The 17,607-nt window shown below is 34.4% G+C and overlaps 1 protein-coding gene across 1 annotated transcript in view; it reads left to right on the forward strand.

Annotated features, from left to right (window-relative positions):
* ABCA12 (ATP binding cassette subfamily A member 12) overlaps window positions 1–17,607 on the forward strand; it is a 181,308-nt gene that overhangs the window by 94,633 nt on the left and 69,068 nt on the right. Inside the window, exons 12-19 of the mRNA XM_068543786.1 lie at window positions 2,630–2,886; window positions 2,985–3,097; window positions 4,330–4,454; window positions 6,863–7,036; window positions 10,071–10,235; window positions 10,561–10,771; window positions 12,643–12,782; window positions 14,547–14,666. Of these exons, the coding sequence (XP_068399887.1) occupies window positions 2,630–2,886; window positions 2,985–3,097; window positions 4,330–4,454; window positions 6,863–7,036; window positions 10,071–10,235; window positions 10,561–10,771; window positions 12,643–12,782; window positions 14,547–14,666 (1,305 nt within the window). The remainder of the gene's footprint in view (window positions 1–2,629; window positions 2,887–2,984; window positions 3,098–4,329; window positions 4,455–6,862; window positions 7,037–10,070; window positions 10,236–10,560; window positions 10,772–12,642; window positions 12,783–14,546; window positions 14,667–17,607) is intronic.

The following is a 17,607-nucleotide window of genomic DNA, read 5'->3' on the forward strand; positions in this document are numbered from 1 at the left end:
AGGTGCATTAGGAACCGTAGGCACTAGGGAATTCAGTCACAGCTGGACGTGGAGTTAGTTATGGGTCATTGTTCAAGTTTAGGCCTGAGCCCTTACTATGTAGACCAGTGTCGTGATACGTGAGACTGTGACAAACCTGTAATCTGGACTTGACACGTACTTTTGAAGAGATAATTATAACTCTCTGAATGTATGTTGATTACTAATGATCTGTGAAGTTTCTAAACGTTTAATGCATGTATTGCTTTTAGAAGAAAGTAGTAAATAATGACAAATAGTAGATGACCATGATGTTGCTCCTTGGCGGATGTGCCTCACAGGGCAGGTCACATTATTAACCCTGAATTAAATTCTTATTTCAGAGGACCAGTTCTACTTCAGTAACATGGCTAGATTTCCAGTTTCTCCGTCTATATCTTTTATCAAGCCAAGATTATACTCTATGGACTTTTATTGCTTTCTTGTTACACGTATGTCAGACTTGCAATTAAAAAATATATTTCAGTCTCTACCTAGTAAAGTCATTCAAATTTACTACACCCTTAAAAGCTCAATTAAAAAAATTAATTGGGCTCCCAGTATTTATCTTTTTATTTAAGAAATCACCAAAATAGAAGTCACTGGCAGAGAGGTTGGGCTGTATTCATTAGAAGTTTAATCATATCTAGTATTTGGAAAATCAAAGGAAGGAACAAGTGACAAACATAACGGTTACTTCTGGTAAAATGATTGGGTTTATTACAGAATGGAAAATTTCTCATAGTAATAAGACTAGTAAGTAGAATTTTAATACATACGAAACCATTTTAGATAGTTCAAAACCAGAAGTCAATTAGAATATTAAATACAGTGGAAAGTAGACCGATGATTTTTACGATCTAAGATGATTGGTGTTTAATTGCTACTGCCTACATGTAGTTACTATAAATCTCTCATCCAAGACACATCATTGTACCTTTCCCATTTGACATAGGCAAAGAAATATTCCTGAACATTTTCCTGTATCATAATTCATTTCTGTCAAAATGCAACTTCTGATTAGAAACTCAGCTGCGATGAATGACACATATTTGCTTCTTTAGATGTTTCTCCAAATTATTTCACTTCTTAAAAAAGAGTAGCTCTAGGGTTGCTTCCAAGCACAACAGAACTGGCTTCCCCAGAGGCATAATTTTTTACCCCAGGAAGTATGACTTGGGGATATATCCTCAGAACACACAGAGCATAGTGAACCGCAAGGAGGAATATACTTGCGTAGGAAAGTAGTTGATTTTCATTTTTCTCCTTTTTCTCTGAATATGGGATTTTAGGCCCTTTTAAGCACTCCATAGAACAAAAGTTTCCCTCAGTAGGTAAGAGGATAGAAGATAATGTCAATAAGAGTATACAGACACTTTTGAAAAACAAGGTATATACCAATCCATATTTTAAAATATATGTGATTCTCATGCACAGTTTTAAAAAGTCTTTTTTTGGTTAATTAATTTTTTTTAACTTGTGATAAAATACACATAATATAAAATTGACCACCTTAACTGTTTTTAACTGTGCAGTTCAATTGTGTTAAATACACACAGACTGTAGAACTCTTAATCTTGCAAAACTAAAATCCTCTACCCGTGAAACACCTATTTCTCATTCCCCTCTCCCCCTAGTCCCTGGCACCTGCAATTCTACTTTCTGTTGCTATTAATTTGACTATGCCTGGTACTTCATATAAGTAGAATCATACAGTATTTGTCTTTTTATGACTGGCTTATATCACTTAGCATAATGCCCTCTAGGCTCATCCACGTTATAATATGTGAGAGAAGCTCCTTACTTTTCAAGGCTAAATAATATTCCATTTTATGTGTTTACCACATTGCGTTTATCCATTCATCTGTCAATGGACATGGGGTGCTTCTACCTCTTGGCTATCGTGAATATTGCTGCTGTGAACATGGGTCTACAAATATCTGTTCAAAACCCAGCTTTCAACAAATACTTTTGAGTATATACCTAGAAGTGGAATTGCTGAGTCATATGTTAATTCTATTTCAGATTTTCTTGAAGACTCACCGTACTATTTTTTACAGTAGCGACATCATTTTATATTCCCACCAGCAGTGCACAAGGGTTCTAATTTCTCCATATCCTTGCCAACACTTGTTATTTTCTGGTTTTATTTATTTATTTGTTCGTTTGTTTGTATGTTTGTTTGTTTTGATAGTAGGCATCCTAGTGGGTGTGAAGAAAACCTTTTTTGAAGTTCCAAACCAAATCTGCTTTGCTATCTGCCCTTACACGTGATTTAAAAGATAAACTAAAATATAAAATTAGTGTAAGTATTTGTGATTTAAATGAGATAAAACTAAACTACATCTTTTCAACCTGTGAATCTACAAGATATGACTACATTTTAGAAAGAGGTCTAACAGGTCCAAAAGTTTTATAAAATTCTTAAGAGAACAGTAAACTCAAATGATAGAAAATAGTGCTTTGTGGTAAAACTGTTGTCAAATACCAACTCACTAAACACATAAGCAAAATGTTTTTAGGAAGTAAATCAATTTTGGTTGCTTATTATCAACTAATAAATATTTAGAATAATGTAACTAATGTTTCCCATCTTTCCCCCTCTCGAAAGCTGTCTCAACTTCGAAACTTGACCAAACTTCTTTGTGAACCTGAAACTTTCAGTTCACTAGAGAAAATGTGCCAGCTGTCTAGTATGGACTTTGGGAACCTGTGTGAAGAGAGTGCGTTTCATGTGCAACTCCTCAAAGCAGCAGAATTCAGCACCGAAATAGCCACCAGCTTACTGTATCATGACAATATTCTATCTGAAAAACTGAGGGATTTGCTTTCTGGGGATCCAAGCAAAATTAATTTAGATATGGATCGGTAAGTTTTTCCATCGTCTTCTTGCTTGGTGAAATCCCTTCTCAAATAATTATTGATATGCCTAGTTCAATTTCTTCTCCTCTTCTGCTTTGTTCCAGGTTTCTAGAACAGGCATTGCAAATGAATTACTTGGAAAATATCACACGGTTAATGCCGACGATAGAAGCCGTGCTGCATGTCAATGACAGTGCAGGCACCTTGGAAAAACCAGGTGTTTCCCCATCCATATTTTAAATGCTGTCGTATTAAAATGCATGTGATTCTCATGCTGCAGTTTAGAAAAGGCTTTTTTGAAGTTCCTAACCAAACCTACTTTGTATCTGCCCTTATACATGAGACACCTGAAGCTTTCAAGTATGGTTACTTGTCTAAAATAAACAACACAGCAAGCCAGCAGAGAATGAAACAGCGAAATTGGTTTCACAGAAAAATGTCTTCAAAAATTTGACTAGTTAGACTATTCACCTTTTATTTCTCTGATATATTAAAGTGCATTAGATAGTCTTTTGCAAGAGCAAGGATGAAATTTATTTACTTCCGTGAGAATAATCTGATTTTAAAAATAAAGATGCGCTGCTGTCTACAGAAATATCGATTCAGAACCTCATATTAGTATTCTGAGCATGATGCATCATGCAATACATTTATCCTTCGCGTAGTACCTCAATACTGAAGAGAAAGACATTCAGAATTTTGGACAACAGGCAGCCACAAAATTGGAAGGGCACTAAGTCCAAAAATAAAGAAGGCATATTTGCATGAGAGATACTTCATGCAAAGAAAGAAACTGAAAGGCATTTGCAAAATAGAGATCACAATCTGCTAAAATAAAGTCAAAATATTTTTTGCTATTCATTGAAAGACCCAGATATGAAATAATTGTAATAACTGTCCTAAAAGAGTTTGGAGTTAAACACATTCTATTTAAAAATTGAAGTAATGATTGTGAAAACCCTTTATAAGCCGTAAGGTGCTGGACAAAGTTAAGGAAAAAGTGCTCTGTGGCATTACGTTTCAGATTTAGCAAACCTTGTCCTAAGCTGACAATATTATATGATCCAAGGTTAAAAAGCATTTTGAATTTGTGTGATGTTTTAAATCAAATGTAGAAATGTATATTTAGCACACTGTGTGATCAAAGTCTGCGAGGAAACCATATTTTCTTTGAATCAACCTTTCGTCGTAGACATTTAAGGAAAATTTATAATCCAGAGCAATCTGTTACCTTAGGTTAATAATATCATAATAGGAATAAGTCTAAATCAGATAGAAATAGATCCTAAAGATGCAAAGTTTGCCAAAACTGAGAGACATCTGTTCCTGACACAAGGCATATATGTTGACTATATGTTTTATCTAGAAGGTTTCTCTATGTTAGAACGACTAAAAAGAATTACATTGCAACCCACATGTGAGTTTTGTTTTGTTTTGTTTTGTTTTCAGGTCAGTTAATAGAAATGTTTAAAAATGTTGAAGAGCTGAAAGAAGAACTGAGGAGAACAACAGGAATGTCCAATAGGAGTATCGACAACTTGCTGGCCATTCCCATCCCTGACAACAGAGCTGAGGTGGGGTGGAATGTGTTTGTATTTACATCCAGTTTTTTAAAAGTTTAAATAGCATTTAGTATTTGTTGAGCACTTACCAGTAAAACACTGAGAAGCTGCATGCAAATGTGGTGAATTTTCCATGCAAATGATAAAATTAGAGGCCTAATTCTTAAGTGAAAATAGAAGAAAAATCCTGAAGCAAGAACATTATCACTGTCTATTCCTTTCCCTCTACTTTTCCTATCCCTTCCTTTGCCTCCTTTGTCCTCTCCTTTTCTTTACCCCAGATGCTTTTCTTAAATAAGTGGTGCCATCAGTAATTCTTTATATTCATTATCACATTCACATTATCTGAGGTAAATTTTCACATTCTATTATGATGATATCAAAGTCGAGTTTCAGTAATCTAATTGGGGGAAAAAAAGACGATTTACAATTTGTTGAAACTAAAATGAAAAAGAATACTTCTTTTTATTTTTTAAAAGCCCCAAGACAAGACAGACTACATAAAATAGATAGGGTCAAGGGAACTCTGGGTAAGTTTGGAGGTATAGTAAACATTTTTTGCTGTGAAAATGAGTAATGTTATTTCCTCATAGGCTGATAATAGGGTTTTCCACTTGAAATGTTTTATCTTTTACCCCTTTTCCAAGTTCATTGTCTGGAAGTGTCATAGAAATTTTCTAGAAGAATTTCAGCGCTTAAGACCTCATCCGTTCAAAACTTACGTGTGACAGAGTGTGTCATTTCTAAACACAACCCAGTTATTCTCCAATATGAGATAAAGTTTTTTAAAAGCCTTTAAGGCTGACTTTGGAATATTTATGTTTGTGTCATTTTAATTGGTTCTCCCAAACAAAAATTAAAACTGCTTTACCTTCACTTTTCTTCCTCTTGTTATAGCAATTAATATTTCTTTCTTTTTCTTTTTTTTTTAAATTTATTTTTGGCTGCTTTGGGTCCTCGTTGCTGCTCACGGGCTTTCTGTAGTTGTGGCGAGCAGGAGCTACTCTTTGTTGTGGTGCGCGGGCTTCTCATTGCGGTGGCTTCTCTTGTTTCGGAGCATGGGCTCTAGGCACATGGGCTTCAGTAGTTGTAGCACACGGGCTCAGTAGTTGTGGCTCATGGGCTCTGGAGTGCAGGCTCAGTAGTTGTGGCACATGGGCTTAGTTGCTCCATGGCATGTGGGATCTTCCCAGACCAGGGCTCGAACCCGTGTCCCCTGCATTGGCAGGCGCAGTTCTCAACTGCGCCACCAGGGAAGCCCAGCAATTAATATTTCTTTATTAATTCTTTCCCCTTTGGTTTCACCTTTCACTTATATGATCCTAAGATCTAATTTCAACTATCACATTTTTGGCCTCTGAAGAGCAGGTTCATTTTAGTAAGTAAAAGCAGGTAAAAAGAGAGCATACATTCTTATTACTTTAAAAAGGAAAGAGAGAAAAGTTTCTATAATCTTGAATTTCATAAACTTTTTCTTTATTTCAACTCAGTGGCAATAGAGTTGCCATCTTACTTCCCATAGTCACACGTCACTTTTCACACAAGCATTACTCTCCAGGATGGTTGATTCATATTATTGTGTGATTCTGGGCTTTTTTTCTTCACCTTTCATCTCTGGACCCCAGAGTTTATTGTACAAGATTATAACTTCAAATGATTATATAAATGAAATGCAATTTAAGTAAGAGTAAAATTTTAAAGAGAGCAAAAGACTTTTTTTTTTTTTAAAGTTTATCAGTTTTAAAAAAATTTATTTATTTTATTTATTTATTTTTGGCTGCGTTGGGTCTTTGTTGCTGCGCGCAGGCTTTCTCTCGTTGTGGTGAGCGAGGGCTACTCTTTGTTGTGGTGCGCGGGCTTCTCATTGCGGTGGCTTCTCCCGTTGCGGAGCACGGGCTCTAGGCTCACGGGCTTCAGTAGTTGTGACTCGCGGGCTCTGGAGCACTGGCTCAGTAGTTGTGGCGCACGGGCTTCATTGCTCTGTGGCATGTGGGATCTTTCCCAGACCAGGGCTCAAACCTGTGTCCCCTGCATTGGCAGGCAGATTCTTAACCACTGCGCCACCAGGGAATTCCCGAGAGAGCCAAAGTCTTAAACTAGTAATTTTCCCAAACAATCCAAACCAATTTTCTTTCTTGGTGTCGTCATTCACCCAGTAGTTCAAGCAAGAAATCTGGGAATCATTATGGATTTTTTTCTGTCTCTTTTCCCATCTTACTTCTTAAGCTTTCCAGTGAACTATGGACTCTTTATAGGTTTATTGATAGTAATTAGTGCTTTAAACAAAAAAAATGATATGATTTTGAGTATAATTTGTCTTATTTTTAAATGAAGTCTAAAAGTGTAAGAAAACCTCTCAAAATGGACAGGTGGCTTCAGAGGATTCACAGCTAAAATATTTTTCTTCCTCCAACTTGTAGATTATTTCTAGTGTGTTCTGGTTGCATTCTTGTGATGCTAACATGACCAGTCCCAAATTGGAAGATGCAGTGAAGGAATTCTGCAGCATACCTCTTCCAGAGAGATCCCGTCTGTCTTACCTCATTGGACTCACTCTTCTGCACTACTTAGACATTCACAACTTCACATACAAGGCAAGTTGCTATTGATGAAATATTTTAATATTTATAGTATAATATAAAAAAATTGATTATACCTGTATGCTCCTTGATACTATAAGGAATGTGATCCATTTATACAGCTTTTGGAATTATAGCTTTATTTTAGAGCTAAGTGGGACCTTAACGATCATATATTGTAAATTTGCATATTTAATAGATGAGGAAATTAATATTATGGCCTTATTAACTCTCAATTTGTATATCCAAGACCAGGAATTAAATTTAATATACACTATACTAGAGTATGAAATACAAATGTTATAATAACTTTTTAAAAAAGTGAATGCACATTAATTTGGTGGGATAAAAATAAAGATTAGAACAAAGTTTTTCATTTTCAAGTAAAAGGATCGAGGTTTTTTTGGGTATTTGAAAAAGTACTTTTTGTGTTTCCTTCATCAAGTTTTGATAGAGGCTACCATTATTTATCCAGTACAACAAAACAGTGGTCATTATTAGAGCTGTAAAGTCAGCAGTAACTCCATCTTGCAATAACTAGATGCTTTATAAGTACTTAGTGAATAAAAAACTGAAAGAAAAATATAAACATAGGAAAATTAAACACCTTTATCCGCCCAAATCTATACTAGGTCAAAATTATTTACATGTTATTGAAAACACTGAAAAAAAAAAAATTTTTCTCTTGAAAGTAAGAAAAACCAGAAGCAGCACGGCTGACTTATGTTGTTGATGCATTTCAGCAAAGGGGATGAAGGCATTTTAGGATTAGTTACAAATAATCCTGTTCAAAGTCATCATTATCCGACCCGTATATTCTGCAGTGGCCTCCTAACTGGCCTCCCTTGCCTCCACACTTGTCCCCACCACTCCCTGAGCAGCAAGAGGATCCCTTTAAAACTTAAATCGTATTATGTCACTCCTCTGCTCAACACCTTCCCCAGTGGCTCCTCATTTTATTCCAGTAAACCCTCAAATCCTGCAGGGGCCCCAGGGCCTGCACAACCTCTCCGTATTTCTAAAATCCCGTTTCCTACGTGGCTACTCCTTGGGCCCAGGGCAGCTGCATGGGACCACTCCAGGCCATGCCCTTCACCTGATTTGCAGCACTATGTGTCTTTACTCAATATTATTGACCTTCTCAATAAGATACCCTGACAATCCTATTTAAAATGCAACCAACTTTCATCTATATATAGCACTCTCAAACCTCCTTTCGATGCTCTGTTTGTTTTCTGTTACACTTCCAGCATACTATGTATTTTATTTAGTATTCACTTTTGTTGTTTATTTTCTGTCTACCTCTATTTGGTGTAAGCTCCACCAGGGCCTCTTTGTTCACTGAACATTTCAGATGCCAAGAATAGTGCCTGGCCCATAGAAGAACTTAGCAAATACCCATTAACTAAATGAATATTTATTTTACCTAACTTAAAATGCATATAAATAGATATTATTAATTTTTTTATCTAAAATTTTAATCCTTATCTTACAATGTCTCTGCAGAGCACATATCAAACCAACTATTTCTTGTTGAGTATAGTAAATAAATATGTGCATTTTATAAGCAGAAGACCATTCCTAATTCTTTCAGGTATTGTAAGTAAAAATAATAAAAATTTCTCATCATTAGTCAGTTTATTTCAAATCAGTGTCAGAATTCCTAGAATTTTGGCAGAACTGGAAGAAAAATTAAAATGTTGAATCTGATTTAGAGAAATCTGATTGCAATTAATAGCTGTGTTATTGAGACAGCTCTGTCTTTGTGATATTTCTCCAAATGAATCTTGTCCTCATATAGTGGTCTTTGACCCTCTTGGACACACCAAGAGCTTTCCCTCTTCATGAACCTCACAAATCTTTCCCCCTCTGTCTATTACCTTCCTCTCCTTATTCCTCCTATGGTTTGTTCTTTCTCCCCTTTGGGGTGTCATCTTGGAAAGACTTCTTTTGATTTCTCAGCTAAACTCCCTACCTCCTCATATTCCCCAGCTTTTTGTTCATTGATTTGTTTCATATCTGTTTCTCCTATTCTTACAAAACTCCCTGAGTGGAAGGATGATGCCAGTTTGTGTACCACTGTACCCATCACCTCACCCAGTGCTGGGAACATAACAGGCACTCAATTAACGTTTGTTGACTAATTGAGTGAATGAGAGAATAAAATTAAAATTGTAATTTAAAAAATATTTTCAGTGTTTCTTCCTGCAACAGAAATACATTCGGGGATTATGATTAAACCTGATAGACCACATGAACTTTTTGACAGAGCTTTTCTGATTTTAAGGAGCACATTATATGATTTTTGAACAAGGGTGTACATGAAGAATTATGTAATTGACATTTGCCTTTCTGACTTTTAAAATCATTTATTTTTGGCAAAGTTATTGAGGTATTATTTATATGTTATTAAATTCACTCATTTTAAGTGTACAGTTTAATGGGTTTTTTAGTAAATTATAGAATTATGCAACCGTTACCACAATCTGATTTTATAACATTTCTATCAACCCAAAAAGAAACCTTGCGTCCATTTACAGTCAATTCTCAGTCTGACCTCTAGCACAGGCACCCTCTAATCTATTTTCTGTCTCTATGGATTCGCCTTTTTAGACATTTAAATTGAATCGTACAATATGTGGTCTTTGTGTGTAGCTTTTTTCACTTAGTATAATGTTTTGAGTTTCATACATGTTGTAATGTGTCAGTAAGTAATTTCTTTGTTTTACCAAATAGTATTCCAGTTTAAGGATATAAATTTTGTTTATCCATTCATTTGGATTGTTTCCACTTGTTGGCTATTGTGAGTAATGCTGCCATAGACATTCCCATACAAATCTTTGTGTAGACATATTTTTTCATTTCTCTTGGGTAAATGCCTAGGAATCCAATTTCTGGTTGTATGGTAAATTTATGTTTAACTATTTAATAAACTTCCAAAATGTTTTCCAAAGTGACTGTACCTTTTAATATTTTCACCAACAGTGTGTGAGGGTTCCAGTTTCTCCACAAAAATAATTTCTTTTTTTGTTGTTGCTGTTCCTGTCAGGTGTTTTTCCCTAGGGAAAATCAAAAGCCAGTAGAAAAGATGATAGAACTCTTCATAAGGCTAAAGGAGATTCTCAATCAGATGGCTTCTGTTGCACGACCGCTGCTAGACAAAATGAGATCCCTGAAACAAATGCACCTGCCCAGAAGTTTTCCATTAACACAGGTAGAAAAGTCACGCAGTAATATTCTTGCTGGAAAATTCCTTTTGTCATCTTAACTTTTATTTGAGATTAGTTATAATACATTCAGCTACAAATACAGTACATTGACAAAAATCACTTACAGAAAAACTCTTCTACTCTGGCAAAAGTTTTTGCCACTTAAATTGGAGAAGTTTAGTGTTGTACATTTACATTTGGGATACATGTTTTAAAGGAATTGTGGAATTATAAGGATCGTCTAAGGATTATCAGGTTTTCTTCTATATTGTTTTCAGTAGCATTTATAGCTCATATAATGTTAATAAATCATGTATTTTTATCTCACAGGCAATGTACAGGAACAACCGGCTAAACAGTCCCCAAGGATCATTTAGTACCATTTCCCAAGCACTGTGCTCCCAAGGAATTACCACTGAATATTTAGTTGCCATGCTGCCCTCTTCTCAGAGGCAGAGAGGCAACCACACCAAGGATTTTTTGACTTATAAATTAAGTAAAGAGCAAATTGCTGCAAAATATGGAATTCCCTTACATGCCAGTGAGTATACTTCAAAATCAGCATGGTAATGTCGCCTCCTAACAACATTGTCTGCTAAATCTTGGCCTTTTTTGTTTTAATTGGCTGTATTCCCCGTATTGTACAATATATCCTTATAGCTTATTTTATACATAATAGTCTGTGCCTCTTAGTCCCCTACCCCATCTTGCCGCTCCCTCCTTCCCTTTCCCCACTGGTAACCACTAGTTTTCTATATCTGTGAGTCTGTTTCTTTTTTGTTATATTCACTAGTTTGTTGTATTTTTTAGATTCCACATAAAAGTAATATACAGTATTTGTCTTTGTTTGACTTATTTCACTTAACATCAATGCCCTCCAAGTCCATCCACGTTGTTGCAAATGGCAAAATTTCATTCTTTTTTATGACTGAGTAATATTCCATTTTTTATATATATATATATATATATATATATATATATATATATATATATATATATATACACACACACACACACTATATCTTGTTTATCCATTCATCTGTTGATAGACACTTAGGCTGCTTCCATATCTTGGCAAATGTAAATAATGCTGCTATGAATATTGAGGTGCATGAATCTTTTCTAATTAGTGTTTTTGGTTTTTTTGGGTATTTACTCGAGTGGAAGTGCTGAGTCATATGGTAGTTTTATTTTTAGCTTTTTTGAGAAAAACTCTGTACTGTTTTCCACAATGACTGCACCAATTTACATTCCCACCAGCAGTGTACGAGGGTTCCCTTTTCTCCACATCCTCACTGATATTTGTTATTTTTGATGATAGCCATTCTGACAGACGTGAGGTAATATCTCATTGTGGTTTTGATTTGCATTTGCCTGATGATTAGCCATGTTGAGCATCTTTTCACGTGCCTGTTGACCATCTGCATTTCCTCTTTGCAAAAATGACTATTCAGGTCTTCTCCCCATTTTTTAATCGGGTGTTTTTTTAATGCTGAGCTGTAATCTTAGCCTTTTGTAATAAATGAAGCATTAATTTTCCCCAAGAAAACACTCATACAGCACTTAACCACACATCAAGCGTGTTCTGCATATCAACTCATTCACTCTTCCCTTACCTATGAGGTAGGTGCTACTATAGCTGCATCTTAGTAAGGGAAATGAGGCACAAAGTGATCGAGTAACCTGGACACTGTTGTCCAACATGAAAGTATCAAAGCTATGATTTGAACCCAGGCAGTCTGCTGCAAAGTCTAGCCTCTTAACCACTACACCTTGCCAGTAAATGATACAACAATGTGCCTTAAATCTGCTCAGGTCAATATTTTTTCTTAACTTTTTAGGATGAGAAATTTGTATCACACACAGAACAGCTTCATGAATGTAGCAGAACTATAAACGTTCAGTGGCACGTCAAAGCTGTTTACTTGATCTATAAGCTTTGAGATGTAAAATATGATTGGCTGAGCTTTTCCAAACAATATAGGGATGTTTAATATAGCAATTGGATTGATGCATTTATGTATCTTTTTATTCATTCAACAAACATTTATTGGACAGCTCTTATGTATCTAGTACAATAGCAAACTTTTGCATATTTTTAAAAATTAAGGGCTGGTGAGGAATATCTGTTGGAAGACAGTCTGAAATGTGCTTTTCAACCTTTCTAGCTCCTCTTGGCAAAATGCCATCACTTACTATGCACTTGCTTATTTATTGGATTAAACTTTTACACCTAAAAAAGATTTGTTACTATGCTTTCTTACTTTGACACCAGATGCGTCACATTTGTTAATAACAAAGGAAGTATAAGGCATGTATTTTGGGGTGCTATAACAATAATATTTGTCAATTTACCATGAATAGATTTTAAATGCATGTATTAAATGGTTTTATTATACTTTTTCTTTCCAGCACCATTTTGCTTTTCTCTTTATAAAGACATCATTAATATGCCTGCTGGACCTGTGATTTGGGCTTTCTTGAAACCCATGTTGTTGGGAAGGATTTTGTACGCACCATATACCCCCATCACAAAGGCAATAATGGAAAAGGTTTGACCATTATCACTCAAAGTTTCTATCTTGAGTATTAAGATGGTTTTTAAAGTAGTCAGCTTCCAGATTTAGTCTAGCTGGCTCAGATTTCTTTATAGCCTAGATACTATTACCTTTGGCTTTCTGAAACTCTTAACAATTCTCAACTTCTGCCCTGTATATGTGTAAACAATGTAGATTGAGTGGTAGCTCCTTGAAGAGAAATGAACCTTGTTAACACCTGAGAATGAGGTTAGTTGGAGCAAGACCTCAGATTTTTCAATTTATCTCCAAAAGCAGAAAACTTTTCTACAACTAGCATCTAAGTTTCAAAGTATGTAAAAATAATGGCACTAGAAAAAACAATATTGGGCATTATATAACTAGTTTGAACAAAAACAATTGCTAAATTATAGATTATTGGCTTCATATTTGGTTGTACAACTTAATATCTTATATGGAGGATAGGTGTTGAGAAAGACATTATTAATAGTAACTATACTTACCACCTACCTAATATAACCATAATAGCATTTCTCTCTCACTTTTAAAGTTGGCTTTAGTGACTTGAATTATAAACTTGATGCTTTTAAAATGATAGAGTGAAAGTAAAAAAAAAAAAAAAAAAAAAAAAACTTCTTTACCATTACTTGGTCATTAAACTATAGTTTATATAAATATAAATTAGTTTTAGGTCTATATAAAAATAAACATGAAGTCATCACTGATTTCTAGAATGATCTTTGTTTTCACTGTTTGTGTTTTAATACCTTATTTGCTTTATTGACTACACACTTTTACATAATTTTGCATAAATGAACTCATTAAATGCTTATTTTCTAAGTGCAGTCTTTTTTTTTTTTTCTTTTCTTTTTGCTTGACTCTCACCTCTTTTTCTCCCTGCTTGATCCTACTCTTCCTTTCATGTAAACTAATGAATGTTAGCATTCAAGGATGTGGCTTTCTATAATTTATGCGCATTCCTCTAATCCTTTATATATTATTATACTGTATGCACATTCATATGCAGAATGGTCATTGTTTGCATTATTAAAATGAGGTTTCATTATAATACTTTTCTGCATATTACTTTAGTCACACAGCAATACCTTGTGGAAATTCTTCCAATTCAATAGATTTAGTTTATTCATTCTTTTTGAAGATTGTAAATTTTTTCATACCATGGAATTTACTCAGCCGATCCTCAATTGTTGGACATTCTTTTTGTTTCTAGTGTTTGCTTTTGTTTTTTTGCTCGTGTAAGCAATGTGGCAACAACTACTTTTGTGCCTATGAATTCACACGGTGGTATTTTTATTTCACAGAGGTGAATGTTCAAGATTGAGGGATTGAAGAATATTATATTCTGTTTTAATAACTATTGTCAGATTGCTTTCCAAAAAAAACTATATACATCCACCAGCAATACATGAAAGTATTCTTCTTTCTTATATCCTTGAACTAGAATGTTTCTTTAGTAGTAAAGTGTACCATTGGTAAAAATGGGTAACTTGTGAGAATTCCAGAAGACATGCTTTTGGCTGTAAATTTTCTGTGGACATGAAGTAAACCCTAGATTTTCCAGAATTTTTATAAGTGATCTCGATCCTATAAAAGCTGCCACTTAAAAACTTTTGACCATATGGGAAATTTCTGACAATGTTCCACTAACTCTACTTTTTAGAACTGTTTCTTGAAATTATGTAACAAAACAACCTTAAGATACCTTTTTGAAATATAGGAAAAATACTAATGGACCAGATTTGTTTCTGTTTCTTCAAGTCTAATGTAACTCTGAGGCAGCTGGCAGAATTAAAAGAAAAATCTCAAGAGTGGGTGGATAAGTCACCATTTTTCATGAATTCCTTCCACCTGTTAAACCAGATGATTCCAGTTCTCCAGGTAGGAGATGGTTCTGTTATTCACTTTTGTACGAATTGTAATTCTTTGAGATTTTAATCACCATCGTTATGTGAATGGGCAGATAGTAACTTAGAATCCATATTCAACAGATTAAAATTGCCTCTGCTCCAGAGAGCAGATCTGAGACAGGATAACAGATCTGTCAGTCATGTTTGTAACCATCCTCACCTCTTATACCACAGTTTTCTCTGTATGTAATTCAGAGATAAATCATTTTACAAGTTGATCCTGAGGCATAACTAGTGATGTAAATCTATTTTCCAAAATTAAATGCAATAAAAAATACTTAAAATATGCTTATTTTATTTCTCTAGATTATGTTTTGCGATTTTAACCGAACCAGAATTCCTAAAATACTAATATTCTGAAGAAGAATGTTAAATGTGGGGAGTTCTTTGGTCGAAACATTTGACACTCTATTTTAGGTTAAAGATTTGACAGTGCAACTCAAATCCAATACACACTAGTTGAAAAGTGTAATCTGCAATTCCCATAAAAGATGCAGGGTTTTCTGAAAAGGATGCAAGTAGTGTGGGGAAATGTTCCAATCACAAAGAGAGCTATTGGCAGCTACACATCTAGCAGCAGAGTTAGACCCATTATCAATAGGAGAAGAGAAAATTTTCAGGAATGGTGACAACTTAGGAACTTCAAGAGAGTATGGCTTGTGTATTCAAAGACTTGAGAGAGGCCCTTGGAAAATTGATGGAGCCCTAGAAGATTTTTGCAACAACAAAAATGCCCTTCTTTATAATCATGCTCAAGAAGTTAAATATAGAACAAAGAATTTGTGTCATACAACTTTGTTAGGAAAGTTATACGCAAAAGATGCTTTACTCAGTCTTTGTTTTGACTATCAACTAGTGCATAGTTACAATTACAACCTGAATTTTGTTATAAATGATAAAATTAATTTCTAAAATAGATATTTAACACAATTAATACAAAATAAACTTTTCATCAAACATCTTCCCCACAATTTACTATTAAATTTAGTTCTAATATTAAGCATGTCCATTTACTTTAATATTCTACTCTTCTCTGATCTTGAGCACGTTACTATCTTGATTAAATCTCAGTCCCCCCCGCCCCAGTTTTACTGAGAAATAATTAACGTACATCACTGTATAAGTTTAAGGTATATAGCATGATGGTTTGATATATACATATTATGAAATGATGACCATAGTAGGTTTAGTTAACATCCATCATCTCATACAGGTATGATACAATTTAAAAAAAAAAGGAAAAACATTTTCGCCTTGTGATGAAAACTCTCAGGCCGTACTCTCTTAACAACTTTCCTATATGTCATACAGCGGTGTTAACTATAGTTATCATGTTGTAGGTTACATCCCTAGTACATATTTATCTTATAACTGGAAGTTTCTACCTTTTGACCACCTTTATCCAATTCCCCATCTCCTCACCCCCTACCTCTGGTAATCACAAATGGATATTTTAAGTGGCCTTTTATAGTGAATCTCAGATAACAAAGGCTACATGGAAGGTACTTGTGACACATGTGTTTTCCTCAGTGGAAAATTGCTCTTTTCTCCTAAAACTTTTTTTCTGTGAACAGATAAAAATCCTACACATATTATTTCATTAAGGGAAGTTTTGTTGGCTAAAGCAGTGAATTAAGAAAGGACATTATCTGTGCATAACAGTTCCAAAGTACAGTAATTTGCTAAGAAGAAATGCTACGACCATGTCCATAAAGGGATCATTATCTAATGGGAGTATCTTTATTTTGTTCTAGACCAAAATAAGTTCTTGTTCTCAATTACTGAGGAAAACTTATTTCTGAAAATGTGTACAGAATTTGAAACTTCAAGCTTTTGGCGCATGACCTGGCTTTGCCATTGTGAACTCTTAGGCAAATGACTTAAAATACTTGCTACAGTTTATGAAACTCTAAAATGGGTCCATTGATAACCACTTCACAGACTTGTGAAGATCATATTGTGGAAGCATTTGAAAATAGTATTATATATAATAGACAGGGTTGATTGTAACAGGAGTGATAAGAGAATGGAAATAGAATTTGATGGATCGTCTCTGAATTGCAACTAACACAGTGCTTTCCTTATTAGTAACGTTCTGATTCAGATTTTGCACAATGTGCAAATTAATTCCTGGTAAATAGTTAGATTTTAAGGAACTTGGGTTATCATAGTGTATAGCTGCATGATAGCCATCTGTCTTCATGCTACCAACTACTCTTAGTCTCCTCAGCAACTATAGATTTAGCAAATTAATTCTATTATATATATGCTCTATTAATACATATTATTCTTAATCATTTATCTCCATGATAACAAAACAAGATATTGGTAGAAGGACAGAATAATAAGTAGTACTGAACTGTCCTCTAAAGGGAAAACAACTTAAGCATAGCTCACATAAAAACTAGGCCATGAATTTACACACAAGATGAATAAACATTTCTTTAATCAAGTTGAAGTCTCTCTCTTCAACTTTCCTTTCGACCCTTATTAATTGTACATCCTTAGGGAAATTTACATAGCTTCTTGGGCCCTAGCCTTGTCCTCTATTAACTGGGGATAATAATAGTACTTACCTCTAGGTATTATTGAAAACTAAGTGAGAAAATCGAGGTAAGGTAAACTCTATTAGACAGTGCCCAGCACTTAGTAAAATCTCAATAAGTATTACCTAGTAGACAACTACAGTGGTAGAATTTATGTCTCCTAATTTGCAAGATAACTACAAAAGCCTTTATATTTTTAAAGCACTTATTTTTTTTTTTTTTTAATTTTCAGTCTTTCCATGAGTTACTCCATGTAAAGTTTTATCATCAGTTTATTTTTCCATGTTCACATAGCTGCACTTATTACAGTATAAAACAGTACCATAATAATTTACATTTGACTAATCTGATTAGATACCACTTTAC

The sequence above is a fragment of the Eschrichtius robustus genome, chromosome 5 (genome assembly GCF_028021215.1).
Source record: "Eschrichtius robustus isolate mEscRob2 chromosome 5, mEscRob2.pri, whole genome shotgun sequence".
Taxonomy (NCBI): Eukaryota; Metazoa; Chordata; class Mammalia; order Artiodactyla; family Eschrichtiidae; genus Eschrichtius; species Eschrichtius robustus.